This window comes from Oryx dammah, unplaced genomic scaffold (genome assembly GCF_014754425.2).
Source record: "Oryx dammah isolate SB20612 unplaced genomic scaffold, SCBI_Odam_1.1 HiC_scaffold_3, whole genome shotgun sequence".
Lineage (NCBI taxonomy): Eukaryota > Metazoa > Chordata > Mammalia > Artiodactyla > Bovidae > Oryx > Oryx dammah.
In genome coordinates, this window is record NW_024070187.1 from 21,045,841 (window position 1) to 21,061,260 (window position 15,420).

Sequence of the window (15,420 nt, forward strand, 5' to 3'; positions counted from 1 at the left end):
ATCCCAAAAGTGAAGAGGAAATAAAAAGCTTCTTGATGAAAGTGAAAGAGGAGAGTGAAAAAGTTGGCTTAAAGCTCAACGTTCAGAAACCGAAGATCATGGCATCTGGTCTCATCACTTCATGGCAAATACATCTATACTTTATTTTGAGGGGGCTCCAAAATTACTTCAGATGGTGATTGCAGCCATGAAATTAAAAGATGCTTGCTCCTTGGAAGGAAAGTTACGACCAATCTAGATAGCATATTCAAAAGCAGAGACATTACTTTGCCAACAAAGGTCCATTTGGTCAAGGCTATGGTTTTTCCAATGGTCATGTATGGGTGTGAGAGTTGGACTGTGAAGAAAGCTGAGTGCTGAAAAAAAAATTGATGCTTTTGAAGTGTGGTGTTGGAGAAGACTCTTGAGAGTTCCTTGGACTGCAAGGAGATCCAACCAGTCCATCCTAAAGGAGATCAGTCCTGGGTGTTCTTTGGAAGGACTGATGCTGAAGCTGAAACTCCAATACTTCGGCCACCTCATGCGAAGAGTTGACTCATTGGAAAAGACCCTGATGCTGGGAGGGATTGGGGACAGGAGGAGAAGGGGACAACAGAGGATGAGATGGCTGGCATCACCAACTCGATGGACATGAGTTTGGGTGGACTCTGGGAGTTGGTGATGGACAGGGAGGCCTGGCATGCTACGATTCATGGGATCGCAAAGAGACAGACACGACTGAGCGACTGAACTGAACTTAGTATAATGTAAGTGTTGTGAAAACAGAAAATATATTTTATTTTTAATTTAGCACTATAGAGCATAGGGCTTTGGTTTCTCTAGAAAAGTGGCATTATTATAGAACAATTGTAATTTAAGGATATAATTTATTAAGTAAATAAAGATAACTGAACTTCTTTCTTAAGGTTATACCTTTACATGGTTCATTTAACTGTTCTTTCCAAATGTCCTGCTAAATATAAAGACCAAGGGCAATAATAATGATTTTAATTAGGTTTAAAACATTTGAAACAGTTTACTTAAATACTATTTTTGAATTCTTATTATGTGCATGATAGGGCAAAGCACTAGGAAGAAAAAGATAAATGATATTTCTTGCAATCAAAATTTTCATAACATGGACTGTAAAGTTAAGATATCCTCAATCAAAAGGTATTTATTGAACGTCAAGAACTATGTTAAGTTTTGGAGACACAAAGATTAATAATGCACATGCCCATATCCAGAGAGAAGGAAACAGAAACAGCCTTGACTATAATATGCATCTGTGTTATATAATATGCGTCTGTGTTATATAATATGCTGGGATTAACTGTGTGTATGTGTGCTAAGTCGCTTCAGTTGTGTCCAGCTCTTTGCATCCCTATGGACTTTAGCCCACCAGGCTCCTCTGTCCATGGGATTCTCCAGATAAGAATATTGGAGTGGGCTGCCATGTCCTCCTCAAGGGATCTTCCTGACCCGGGGATCGAACCTGCCTCTCTTACACCTCCTGCACTGGCAGATGGGTTCTTTACCACTAGTGCCACCTGGGAAGCCCACTAGGTCTAATTAGGTAGTATCTAACCCTACCTGCATGAAGAAATATGAGGGAAGCTACTCCAAGAGTAAGCTTGAGGTACTACTCTCCCAAAGCTTCGGTAGAAATTTTTACAGGGAAAGAAACTGGATTGGGACTTTCCAAGGGTAAGCATGTACAAATCATGAAGATTTATGTCAAGGTAACTACAAATAAGAACAGCATCATTTACAAATCATGTTTTTTAGTGTGTCATATACTGTAGAGAAAAAATTAATCTTCAGTGACTGATCTTATTTTCTACAGAAATACAGAAAAGAGTAATCTCAAATATTCCAGATTTATGCCATTTCAAAAAAAAACAAAGTATGTACACCTTCAAGATAAAAAGTCAACAGCAAAAGACACTGGCTGGTTCAACATTTTGGACCACAATATATTAATAATAACATATTAATGATATATTTTAAAGGACAAGCTATGTCAACACATAACAAGACATGAAATCTGTTATTTTGCAAATGATATCAGCCTAGTCCTTTTTCTGGCCAGGCCCATTCTCAAGAAAACAGATCTCTCTTTGCAACTTCTAGAACACAGAAAGATGAGGTGACCTGGCATTTGATTTCAGTTCTTTCCTCTCTTAAACCCTCTTCTGTAGAAGGGTAATTGAGGCAGAAATTTTCTTGAGTCTCTCCCCTTCTGTATGTCAAAAGATCCTAAACCTTAACTGGAGCAGAAAATGGCAACCCACTGCAGTATTCTTGGGAAATTCTATGGACAGAGAAGCATCATGGTCTGCAGTTCATGGGGCCTCAAAGAGTTGGACACGACTGAGCACACACACACTTTTAATTTCATTACATTTTTGTGTTATTTGCTAGATGTATGCCTTTAAAGTAAACCACATTTTAAACCATATTTCAGCATCCTCCCCTATTCTACCATAAAAGAAGCCTCAAAAACATGACTTGGCTCCAATATTCATAATAAGTGACAATTTGTTTTTTGTTAATCCCTGCTGAAATTGGTCTTGTTTAATTGAATAAATGAAATATTGGCAAATAGATTTACTTCTATTGTTCTATAAACCATAGAATTTTTTAAGGCTATTTTCTATTTTAATTATTTTCCTCTAAATACTAACAAGCCAGATCTGCTCCTTCAGAAGAGAATATCTAAGTGTATAATAAAGAAGCCTTTTGCCTTAAACAAAGGAACCACTCTTCAATCTAAGCTCAAGTGACAGATTCAATTGGATTTTTGATTTGTATAACAGCCACGAAAAACCTATCACCTTGCCCAGCAAGTAAGCTTTCTGTGTGCTTGTCATTTCTGTTGCAAAGGAATTATCATGGAAAACAGCGCTTGTAAGGAAGGCCATATATAACCTAAGAGAGGCTCAACTGATGGAAATCAGTTGATCCTGATCTGTCCTTTACTTCCCTGAAAGCAATTCTCAGGCAATCAGAATCTCTCTGGAAATCTCTATTTTCACTAGGAAAATGTATAGTATTTTGCCTCCTACTTTGCTGGAATGAAGCTATACATATTAAACTGTCCTCAGCATTTCAAACATCGTATTAATCTGCTCAGGTTGCCATAACAAAATAACATAGACTGCTATTTAAACAACAGAAATATTTTCTCACAATTCAGGGGGCTAGAAGTATAAGTTCAAGTGTCATCAAGAGTGGTTTTTCAGCCATGTTTGCAGATGGCTGCAACCCTCTGTCTTCACGTGGTCTTCCTTCTGTGTGTCTGTATTCTAATTGTCTTTTCCTTGTAGAACACCAGTTATATTGGTTTAGGTCCCACCCTAATGACCTTATTTTAACTTAATTATCTCTTTGAAGAAGACCTGTCTCCACATACTGTCACACACTGAGGTACTGAGGTTAGGACTTCAACATATGAATTTGGGGGAGTGACATCCGCAAGATGGCCAAATAAGATGTCTCTCATCATACCCCTTCAACAACAACAATTGGAAATCTATCCATAAACAATAGTGCCTTTCTGGTAGCTGGGGGATCCAGGTAGGAGACTAAAACCACCGTGCAGTACGAGAAAGAGGAGAATCACTTTGAAAAGATAGACCTGCACCCTGGAGGATGGCTTACCTACCATGGTCCCAGCTATAGACCCAGAAACAACTCCACACCTCAGAGGACTTGGCCACATTCCCGTCTGGCTTTGGTTCTGTCACCAGCACCATACCTGGGAAGAGTCTTGCCCACTGGGAGTCAAATAATAAACATATAGACCTCAAACCCTGTTCACTCCATGAACCCTGGAGTGGCCCTTAGCTGTGAACCAGGAGTCCCTTGAAAAAACTGACTTAGATGGTCACCCATGGAACAGAGAACCTTTGTGGAAGTCTGGGATTCCAATAGAGAAGTTGCAGTACAAAATCTGAAAAAAAAAAAAATCTGAGATTGGATGCCCTGGAAAGAGTAAGAGGAACAAACTGACTTTGTACACATCACGTTGTTCCCATGGTGATGCAACTCGGTACCAAAAGGGTCTTCTCAGCTGTGATTGCTCCCTGAAGGATGGGGTGGTGGTGGTAAGAAGATGTGATGGATGAGTTCTCAGCTTCCTCAGATGTGCGGAGCCCTGCCAAAGAGCCCACTTCTGTCTCCCTCTATCCAGAGGACTGTGGAGCTCTGCACAACTAGGGGATGGAGAGAGCTGGGAGAGCAGTAGGCAGGGCTCCAAACTGAACATGTCAAAGGCATTCAGATCCTACTAACCCATCATGGATCCCATCAGGAAGCCAGTTCACAAGCCACTGGGGATGCCTCATAGATGTTACACCAGAGTAGATATTAAATGTTCTCAACAAGCACACATACACACATACACACAAGTAACTGCGTGAGGTGATGAAGGTGTTAATAATCATCTTACAATATGTACATGTATCAAATCATCACTCTGTACACTTTAACTTGCAAAATGTTATGAGCTAATTATATCTCAATAAATCTAGAAAAAATTTGATAAATTAAAGGATAAGTAAACTTTAAAAATGTGGGGGTGGGGACATAATTCAGTCCATAGTAAGCCTCTATAAGTTCTATCTCTAGCCAGGATCCCATAACATCAGTCTTTATTCCTCTTGCCTTAATGTACTTTCTTTTCTAATGTCTTCTTGCCTTCCTTTATGTGACATCCCTTTTGTTTTGGCTTCAGAACATCATAAACCTGAAATTAATAATACTTTAAAAGGCTGTTTCCATCGGAAAACTAAAATTACATTAAAATGAAACAACCAATGAAATGTAAAGAAGTGGAATCTAAACACAATACTACACATACACACACACACACACATACACACACACATACACACACACACAGAAGCATTTTACACATTTCCATGCATATACATATATGATTTTTTTGTTTGGCCTTAACATAATTCCATACAATCATTGCTCTAAGCTAATGTTAACTGGATAGTCACATTAGCTGGATTTGGCAACAGTGTCAAATTTCTTGGATGACACTAACACAATATTCTCATTTAATTCTGAAATTATTGAGAAAATTCAACTCATCTTCTGGACTACCCTCAACTTTTTTCACAAGTGTTACTGCTTAGTTTTATTTTCTCACTTGGGATTGACATTTTAAAATGCATTCTTTGAAACTGAAGCAACAAAAAAGCCCACCTAAATAATCCAAGATGCACTACTTTATATTTTGATGTTTGTCATTAATTTTTTCCATATATTATTCTTGAGAATATTATAATTTGCTAATATGAAGCTAGAATAAGCAAGCATGTAATTTTGACCTAAAGAGAAATATTTGTCATTTAAGAACATTTGTGTAGACAAAAGTTACAGAGAAGTAGTAGGTCCATGGGATGGTTCTTTAAAGCATGCTCTGAGATTTTAATCAAAACAGGATGTTTCTTCTCACTACAAGTTGACCATTTCCAATCCAGACATTTACAAAGAATAAATTCTGCCTTGAAGAGTATAATTCCCAGATTTTTTTTAAGGTTGGCAATATTTCATTTAATTTCCCAGTGGGAAATGGCAACCCACTCCAGTGTTCTTGCCTGGAGAATCCCAGGAACCGGGGAGCCTGGTGGGCTGCAGTCCATGGGGTCGCTAAGAGTTGGACACGACTGAGCGACTTCACTTTCACTTTTCACTTTCATGCATTGGAGAAGGAAATGGCTATGGACTCCAGTGTTCTTGCCTGGAGAATTCCAGGGATGGGGGAGCCTGGTAGGCTGCTGTCTATGGGGTCGTACAGAGTCGGACATGACTGAAGCGACTTAGCAACAGCAGCAGCAGCAGCAGCCTGATCCATTTTTCTTTTACAACTAAAAACCTCAAAATCATCTATCTTGCATTAATTTAATATGATCGATAAGAACAGCTGCAGGCATTCCAGTCTAACCTGCACAAGATATGAAAATCAAAGAATATTTTTCCCTTAGATATATGAATAAAAGGTGCCCAAAGCTTATTCTCACTAATTTTTGATATGCATCGAATCCTGCCTATGTGAGTCAAGTGGATTCTAAACTATTAAAGAGGGGCAGTGTTGTTACAAGAGCTACCTCACTTGTCCCACCTCCTTTCTTCTGCTAGTATGTGCCTAAACCAAGGACAGGGTGGCCATAAGAGTCCATGTCGCCATGGAAAATAAATCCCATTGCCTCAGAAGCTGGATATGTATTTCAGCTTCAAGAAATACCCAACACCAATCCATCTTTGTATCAAGTCACAATAAAATTTGTTAAGACATAGTGAGAGATTTGAATAATCTTCATCCCAGTCTCTTATCTTGCCTAAAACATATCGAATCTACCAACTTTCCCGAATAGCATTTAGAGGCTATCTGAGCTAGTGCCATTATCCAGCCATGAGACATGGGGGAACTGAGCAGTTACACATCTATCATTGCTCAAGGTTTGTGTCAAAGCGCTCTTTCCCTCGCCTTTTTATGAGAAAGATGATTACAATTTCATGATTTCAGTATTTCATAAAGCAAAGTAATTCTGTCCACCCGAGAGACTACTTTTGCATTTACATCAAACCTGGGGGCCTGAGAGTTTGATATCTGAAATCATTTCACAAAATGTTATGAGCAGAGACCCACAGTAATGATTAAAACATTATATAGCAATAAATAAAATATAGCAGTTGTTTGACTGTAAAAGATCCATTCTCTTAGATTCTTTTAGATTTTTCCTAAAAATCTTCAAATAAGCTTCTAAATTCTTGCAACAGAATCCTTAAAGCCACGTGTTTGTGAATTATAAGTTATCTGATCCTGTTTCTACACATGCACTTTAATTTTCCTTCCTTTTGGACTTCTTCTACATTGATGGTTGGCAATTATGTTAAAAGATTCTGATAGCCTTTGCAGCTCTTCAGCTATTGTTGGAAAATAATTTCATGCAAAGGGAGTTTGCGGTTAGTCTGTATAAAAGCAATTTTATGTATATTTGCTGATACTGTATTTAACATAGTAGCTTGAACCATGTTCACACTGTCATAAATATTTTTTCTTGCTCTTAACATTTATTCAGAATGAAATGCAATGCATTCCTGCATCCAAAATAATATATTGATAATATTACTTGTGCACTCATACACATTACTTGAATTTGTTTGCCTGGAAAAGGAAATAACTCATTGTATATTACATATGCTCATCTAAAGTTGGAGGACAAATGATACTAGTAATTCATGATGGAGTAAAATCATGAGCATCACCTAATCAACCACATGTCTTTTAGTTTCTTTCTTTTATTCAGTTTAATTAACTTATTTTTTCAAAACTCTGAACACCACTTTTATGTGAAATCTAGTCTACATGACTGAAATATGTAAGTAAATAAGACAAGCAGAAAATTCTTGCTTTCTTTTTTAGTATTCTAGCATAAGGAGACACAAAGTAAAGAATACACAGGACACATAAACTGAAAATAAAGAACAGGCTAAGGGGTTTAGGGAGTGCTGGAAGGACAGATTGCAATTTTGAATAGGCTGGTCATAGAAAAAGTGATAATTGTGCAAAAGTTTGTGGGAGAAGAGGTTGTTAGTGAGAATAACTGGGGCAAGAGGGAGGGGAGGAGCTAAGGAGAGGGGGAGGGGCTGGGGGGAAGCTAGGGAGAGGGGGAGGGGCTGGGGGGAAGCTAGGGAGAGGGAGGAGCTAGGGAGAATAATCTTGGACAGGAACTTCTGTGTACCATGTTGGAAGAACAGTATGATGTTCACATAATCAAGAATGAAAAAAAATCAACCAAACCCATGTCATTCAGCCTAATCTTCCCTGATTTACAGGTAACATGCATTGAGTCATTCCTGCTTATAATAAATGAGTAAATGGGCTTTCCTGACAGCTCAGTTGGTAAAGAATCTGCCTGCAATGCAGGAGACCCCAGTTCAATTCCTGAGTCGAGAAGATCCACTGGAGAAAGGATAGGCTACCCACACCAGTATTCTTGGGCTTCCCTTGTGGCTCAGCTGATAAAAAATCCACCTGCAATATGGGAGACCTGGGTTCAATCCCTGAATTGAATATCCCCTGGAGAAGAGAAAGGCTACCCACTCCAGTATTCTGGCCTGAAGAATTCCATGGACTGTATAGTCCATGGGGTCACAAAGAATCCGACAGGACTGAGTGACTTTCACTTTCAAATTCTCATAAATATTATTTTTTACTTTATTTACACGTTTACATTCAGATTTCTATGTACTTTAATTTATATTTCAATATTTTTCATTATATCATAATCTTTTTCAGGATAAGGAATTCATTCTCTACCTATTATCTTTCTCTATTATGTGTTTTTAGACCCAATAGACATTCAGTAAGTGTTATTAATTGTAAGCAGAAAAAACAGACTTAAGAGTCTGGGTTTTAAAAAATCTAACTTAGATTTCATGAATCACAGTGGTCAAGTCTTTTGGTCTTTGCCTTAGCTTCCTAAAATTCAATTGAAAACCAATTAGTAAGTTGTTAGATGTGTGAAGCATTGTATAAATGTAAATTATATTTAAATATGCCCCTTACTTGTATTCTACAAATATATAAATAAAATGAGAGAGATAAAATGCAGAATTCTGAACACAGTTATTCAGAAAAAAATGCAATTGAAAAAACATGGGGAAAAAATCAAAACATTTTACATGGTGTAGCTAATGGTGACATTTTGTGAGCTACTGATCTGGAAAAGCAAAATGGCTGTCTGAGGAGGCCTTACAAATCAGTGTGATAGAAGGGAAGCAAAAAGCAAAGGAGAAAAGGAAAGATATACCCATTTGAATGCAGAGTTCCAAAGAATAGCAGGGAGAGATAAGAAAGCCTTCCTCAGCAATCAATGCAAAGAAATAGAGGAAAGCAATAGTATGGGAAAGACCAGAGATCTCTTCAAGAAAATTAGAGAAACCAAGGGAATATTTCATGCAAAAATGGACTTGATAAAGGACAGAAATGGTATGGACCTAACAGAAGCAGAAGATATTAGGAAGAAGTGGCAAGAATACACAGAAGAACTGTACAAAAAAGATCTTCATGACCCAGATAATCACAATTGTGTGATCACTCACCTAGAGCCTGACATCTTGGAATGTGAAGTCAAGTGGGCCTTAGAAAACATCACTACGAACAAAGCTAGTGGAGGTGATGGAATTCCAGTTGAGCTATTTCAAATCCTGAATGACAATGCTGTGAAAGTGCTGCACTCAATATGCCAGCAAATTTGGAAAACTCAGCAGTGGCCACAGGACTGGAAAAAGTCAGTTTTCATTCCAGTGCCAAACAATGCTCAAACTACCACACAATTGCACTCATCTCACACGCTGGTAAAGTAATGCTCAAAATTCTCCAAACCAGGCTTCAGCAATACATGAACCATGAACTTCCAGATGTTTAAGCTGATTTTAGAAAAGGCAGAGGAACCAGAGATCAAATTGCCAACATCCACTGGATCATGGAAAAAGCAAGAGAGTTCCAGAAAAACATCTATTTCTGCATTATTGACTATGCCAAAGCCTTAGACTGTGTGGATCACAATCAACTCTGGAAAATTCTGAAAGAGATGGGAATACCAGACCACCTAACCTGCCTCTTGAGAAATCTGTCTGCAGGTCAGGAAGCAACAGTTAAAACTGGACATGGAACAACAGACTGGTTCCAAATAGGAAAAGGAGTATGTCAAGGCTGTGTATTGTCACCCTGCTTATTTAACTTCTATGCAGAGTACATCATAAGAAGCGCTGGGCTGGAAGAAACACAAGCTGGAATCAAGATTGCCGGGAGAAATATCAATCACCTCAGATATGCAGATGACACCTCACTTATGGCAGAAAGTGAAGAGGAACTAAAAAGCCTCTTGATGAAAGTGAAAGAGGAGAGTGAAAAAGTTGGCTTAAAGCTCAACATTCAGAAAACGAAGATCATGGCATCTGGTCCCATCACTTCATGGCAAATAGATCGGGAAACAGTGGAAACAGTGGCTGACTTTATTTTTCTGGTCTCCAAAATCACTGCAGATGGTGATTGCAGCCATGAAATTAAAAGATGCTTACTCCTTGGAAGGAAAGTTATGGCCAACCTAGATGGTATATTAAAAAGCAGAGACTTTACTTTGCCAACGATCATGTATGGATGTGAGAGTTAGACTATAAAGAAAGCTGCATGCCAAAGAATGGATGTTTTTGAACTGTTGTGTTGGAGAAGACTCTTGAGAGTCCCTTGGACTTCAAGGAGATCCCACCAGTCCATCCTAAAGATCAGTTCTGGGTGATCATTGGAAGGACTGATGTTGAAGCTGAAACTCCAATACTTTGGCCACCTGATGCAAAGAGCTGACTCATTTGAAAAGACCCTGATGTTGGGAAAGATTGAGGGCAGGAGGAGAAGGGAACGAAGGGAGGATGAGATGGCTGAATGGCATCACCAAATCGATGGACATGGGTTTGGGTGGACTCCAGGAGTTGGTGATGGACAGGGAGGCCTGGCATGCTGTGGTTCATGGGGTTGCAAAGAGTCGGACATGACTGAGTGGCTGAACTGAACTGAACTGATCTGGATTTTCAGCTCTGATGGCCAATGTTTATCACCTATTACTAGATACCTAGATGTTACCATGATTAGACCCTTGGGAAAGCTTTGCCTTCCACACTGATCCATTTCATGCTTTGTCTATTTCTAGAATCATGTCTCTCATGATTTTTAACCTTGTCAACTTTCATCTGAATCTCCATTTGCAATCAAATGATGAACCCAGTACTTAAATAATGTATTTTCATAGTTTCAAGATGCTACATAGGTCATTTACATCAGGACTTTCTCTGATTTGTGTTTTAATATGACTATGGGTAAACCTCAAAATTATTTTGTTTATATGCATTATTTTAAACTTTTTCCAAATTCCCAAAAAAAGTATGAACAAATTTACTCAACAGAATGGTTGAGTAAATGAGGACTATTAAATGAGGTTATTCTAGAATGTTGTTACTAATTTTTCCCTTTCACTTAGAAAGCCAAGCCAAACTACTTGGTTCTCTGTGCACTTTAATCACTGTATTGATCACTGTCATCATAGTAATCACTGTGCTGATTACTTTGAGCCTAGAAAATTTTATCCTATTTTATCCTATTTAGAGACATACAAAACATCCTCCCACTCAACTTCCTGTTACAAATTGTACACTCATTCCTTATTCATTCATCTTATATCTAATTATCTCTCTCTAGCAATACACTAGACACTGTGCTAGATACTGTGGATATTAAGATAATTAAGAATTCTCTATGTTTTTTAGGCATTTAAAGACTAGTGGAGGAGAGATTGCATTCTACTTTGACAGGACTTTCAAACATTGTAGTTCAAAAGTGTGGAAAGAGAGGAAATAATCCATGCTTGCCAAAATCACAGAAGTTGATATATAGACCAGATGTATAAGCCAACTGCCTACTTACAAATTTAAAGTTAGTGATATTTTCTCAGACTAATGTGAATATCCTTTATCACTATCGAGAGAAACCTTTCCCAATATCTGATTACAAAAGAAACCAAATTAACATTCTGAAGGTTTCCCAGTGAGCATGGCATTAAAGTAAAGAAATCTGAACAGTCATGAGCTATACTCAGGCAATAATAAATACGGAGGAACTTGCTCAACCCCTACAGTCTGATATACCCCCACTGTCACTCAACAGTCAGTTTCTCTAGATAGAATGTCTTCACTCTTTTATAGTGTGGGCTAGCACAGCCAAATCCTAGCTCTTTCTCCTTTCTGCTCCCAGGCTCTTTGTTGTTTTTATAAACACTTATTTTCTTCAAGCCAATTAAAATATATTTATATTTGAGTGAGTGCCACCCATTCACCAGGTGACAGAAGAATGCTTTCTTGAAACGTAGGTAACTATCCCGATATTGCCTTGCCATTTTTTGACTTATTGACTATTTCTTAGGCAAGCCATATATTTAACTGTATCGTAGCAAAATATGATTTGCAGTAAGCTATTAGAACTAATATAATGACTTCCATATTTACCAAAAATGACCTCTTTCTTTCTTTCCAGGTTGTAAAAATGATGATTATTGTTGTGGTGACATTTGCCATCTGCTGGCTGCCTTATCATATTTATTTCATCCTCACTGCAATCTATCAACAACTAAACAGGTGGAAATATATTCAGCAGGTCTATCTGGCTAGCTTTTGGCTGGCAATGAGCTCAACCATGTACAACCCCATCATCTACTGCTGTCTGAATAAGAGGTAAAACTACCAAATGCAAGTTCCTTGTCACTTCTGGCTTCACTGAAAACATATAATATTGTTTAAGCTTCTTGGTATACAGTTAAATTTCAAAAGGAATGGAAACTTGAAAAATTCACTGAGAGGAGCACAGAGCTAGGTATTTTTCTAGTGAAAAAGTGAAAGTGGAAGTCACTCAGTCATATCTGACTCTTTGCGACCCCATGGACTACACAGTCCATGGAATTCTCCAGGCCAGAATACTGGAGTGGGTAGCCATTCCCTTCTCCAGGGGATCTTTCCAACCCAGGGATCGAACCCAGGGCTCCTGCATTGCTGGCAGATTATTTACCAGCTGAGACACCAGGGAAACCCAACTCCTCCCTATTTAATGAACTATCTCACCATAACAATGTCCCCCTCAAAACAATGCTCTTGGGGGTTCTAAACAGCTGATTTCTATATAGGCCAAATTCTCTCCAAATCCTTCAGAATTACTTGTCGAAGAAAAAGAAATGTCCTATTATTAAAGGAAGTGAGGTGAAGGTGTGCTCAAGCCCTCAAAGAAATGAAGACACTTTGTAAAAATGCACAGATGGAGAGATGATGGCATATGTGAGTGGACTCTATTAAGAAGGGTGTTTTGTATATAGACTTCAAAATAGAAGGCGTCATAAGAGTAACAGAAGCAACACTATGGAGAAGAATCCCAAACCTCCTTCCAGTATGATGAAGTCAGTGAGTAAGACAGGGTGCAACCTCTGGAAGAGGGGAAGCTAGTTTTAAAGTGAAGTTGGAAAGAAAAGGAGAAATATTCACAATTAAATTTAAGACTGGGAAAAAAAGGTAAACTTTTGGTTTCCAGATTAAAAACACCTTACTTGTAAGGTCAGCACATGGAGGGGGTAGTGTTAAATTTCATAAGGTGAATAATTTCCTTAATAAACCAATATGGTGGACAAGTAAAAATGGGACTTCGTGTAAGTAGCTACTCAACCTAAATTCTCAGCTCTATTTTCAGTTAGACCTCTACCACACCATTCCTTAAGTTTCTTAAAAATATTATTTCTTACTTTTTTTCACTAATTGCACAAGCCATATATCAATTCAAATAACCCCAAAAGCAGAGCATATGTTTTTAATCAACTTCATTTAATGGCTTAAAAAGCCAAGGATTTTGCACTTTCATATGCAATTAGATAAAAACATCCAGCTGAGCCATTAATTTTAATATTAAATGAGACTAATTTATAAATGTGTAATTATTACCATAAGAATCTATTTCAAACGTCATTTTTCAGGGCCGTACCCAGAAAGCTTAAATCACTTATGCAAATGTATAAAATTATTGAAGAAACCTACACTGCTTCTTTGGCACATTGATTATTGATACTGCACTTTTACTCTTTGACAACTTGCTTTTGATCAATGGGAAATTAAGATTCAATTCAAACAAAAAAGACTTAGAAAACTAGTACCAATACTGTGGCATAAATTCTAAAAGTTAGACTAGAAAATTAAATTCAAAAAATGGCTTGGCTTGATTGCATTAAGCAGAATTTTCTGTAGAAGTTGAAGGAAATTTCCACTTGAAAATATGACTTTTTCTTCTTGTGGCCTGCTTCTCCTCAGATTTCGAGCAGGCTTCAAGAGAGCATTCCGCTGGTGTCCTTTCATTGAAGTTTCTAGCTATGATGAGCTGGAGCTCAAGACTACCAGGTTTCACCCGACTCGGCAAAGCAGCGTGTACACTGTGACCAGGATGGAGTCCATGACGATGGTGTTTGACCCTAGTGATGCAGAAAACACCAGATCCAGTCGGAAGAAGAGAGTGCCTCCAAGAGACCCAAGCTTCAATGGTTGCTCCCGCCAGAATTCCAAATCTGGCTCCACCACTTCAAGTTTCATAAGCTCACCCTATACTTCTGTGGATGAATATTCTTAAATCCATTTCCTGAGCGGAAAGAGTAGAGTGAGGCCATCATGGTGTCACCATAGTATCCACACTCTCTTGATTGTCAGCCCTGTCCTCTATAGTCTCTGTAAAAAAGAAGGGAATTTTTAGGCAACTGTGTTTCAACTGAGAAAGGTAGCATTTGAGTTTAACAAAGACATTATTAAGGTATTTGCCCCCTCAAAAACAAAATGGGCTTTAAATTTATTCTTTGAAAAATGTAATGATTGTATGTAACAGAAAAAATATTTCTGAAAAGTATTTGTAAAGAGTTTCATTTTTCTCATTGAAAAATTGCAGTATATATTTGTGACACTAAAGTGACATATGATTTCCCCAAAAGATTAAAGAACCATAAAAATATAATGATGTGAGTGAATAAAAATAAAATCTACATAAAATGAAACTTTTGCATCTATAGCTATTAAAGAAAAAAAGTTATATGACTTATTTTACGACTAAAATGGTGGGAAATTAACCTCTAAGAGTAAAATTAAATGAAAATTTTTGCTAAAGAGAATTAACTCTGTAGGATAAATTTTTTTTGAGATTTAAAGATATTCACCATGAAATATAATTGAAAAAGAAACCTGATCAAATTACTAGGTAGCTGCACACATTATTCTCTTTATTTTTCTGGGAAAGTGGCTTCAAAAGAAAAACATAATCAGTTAGTTTTTGACTATTACATATTTTAAAGAGCCAAACTAAGAAATAGTCAAAGATAGAACTTTAAAATGACAAAGCAAATCCTTATGATCCTCCTTATTTTATTTTTCACAAATATTTGTAGGTTTAAGAAAAAAATAGATTACATAATAGTAAAGAGGCTTTCTAATGAAGAAGGGAAGAATCTCATTTATCTCTGAACCTGACTACCAATTTTTAGACAAGAATGAAAGATACTAATTCATAGTTATGATAGCAGAGAAGAGCATCTATTAGCTCCAAAGGAAAATGTATTTTTCCTCCATAACCCAAGGAAAAAGTTTAAGGTGAGTATTAACAACTGTATAGTGCCTTTATTCTCTCCCCTTCCCCCACTGGAAAAAAAAAAAGAGAGAGTAAGGACTAGGAGAAGGTATCAGAAAATACATTTAAATGCAAAGCCTTAGGACAAAAATCTATGTACTACTTATATGTACTTGTTTGAGTGCATGCTAAGTTGTTTCAGTCATGTCTGACTTTTTGTGATCCTAAGG

General features: G+C 37.5%; 1 protein-coding gene across 1 annotated transcript in view; it reads left to right on the forward strand.

Moving 5' to 3' along the window:
• Positions 1-14,558, forward strand: part of TACR3 (tachykinin receptor 3) — a 68,737-nt gene extending 54,179 nt beyond the window's left edge. Inside the window, exons 4-5 of the mRNA XM_040237745.1 lie at positions 12,089-12,285; positions 13,897-14,558. Coding sequence (XP_040093679.1) covers positions 12,089-12,285; positions 13,897-14,209 — 510 coding nt within the window. The 3' untranslated portion in view covers positions 14,210-14,558. The remainder of the gene's footprint in view (positions 1-12,088; positions 12,286-13,896) is intronic.
• The last annotated feature ends 862 nt before the right edge of the window (positions 14,559-15,420 follow it).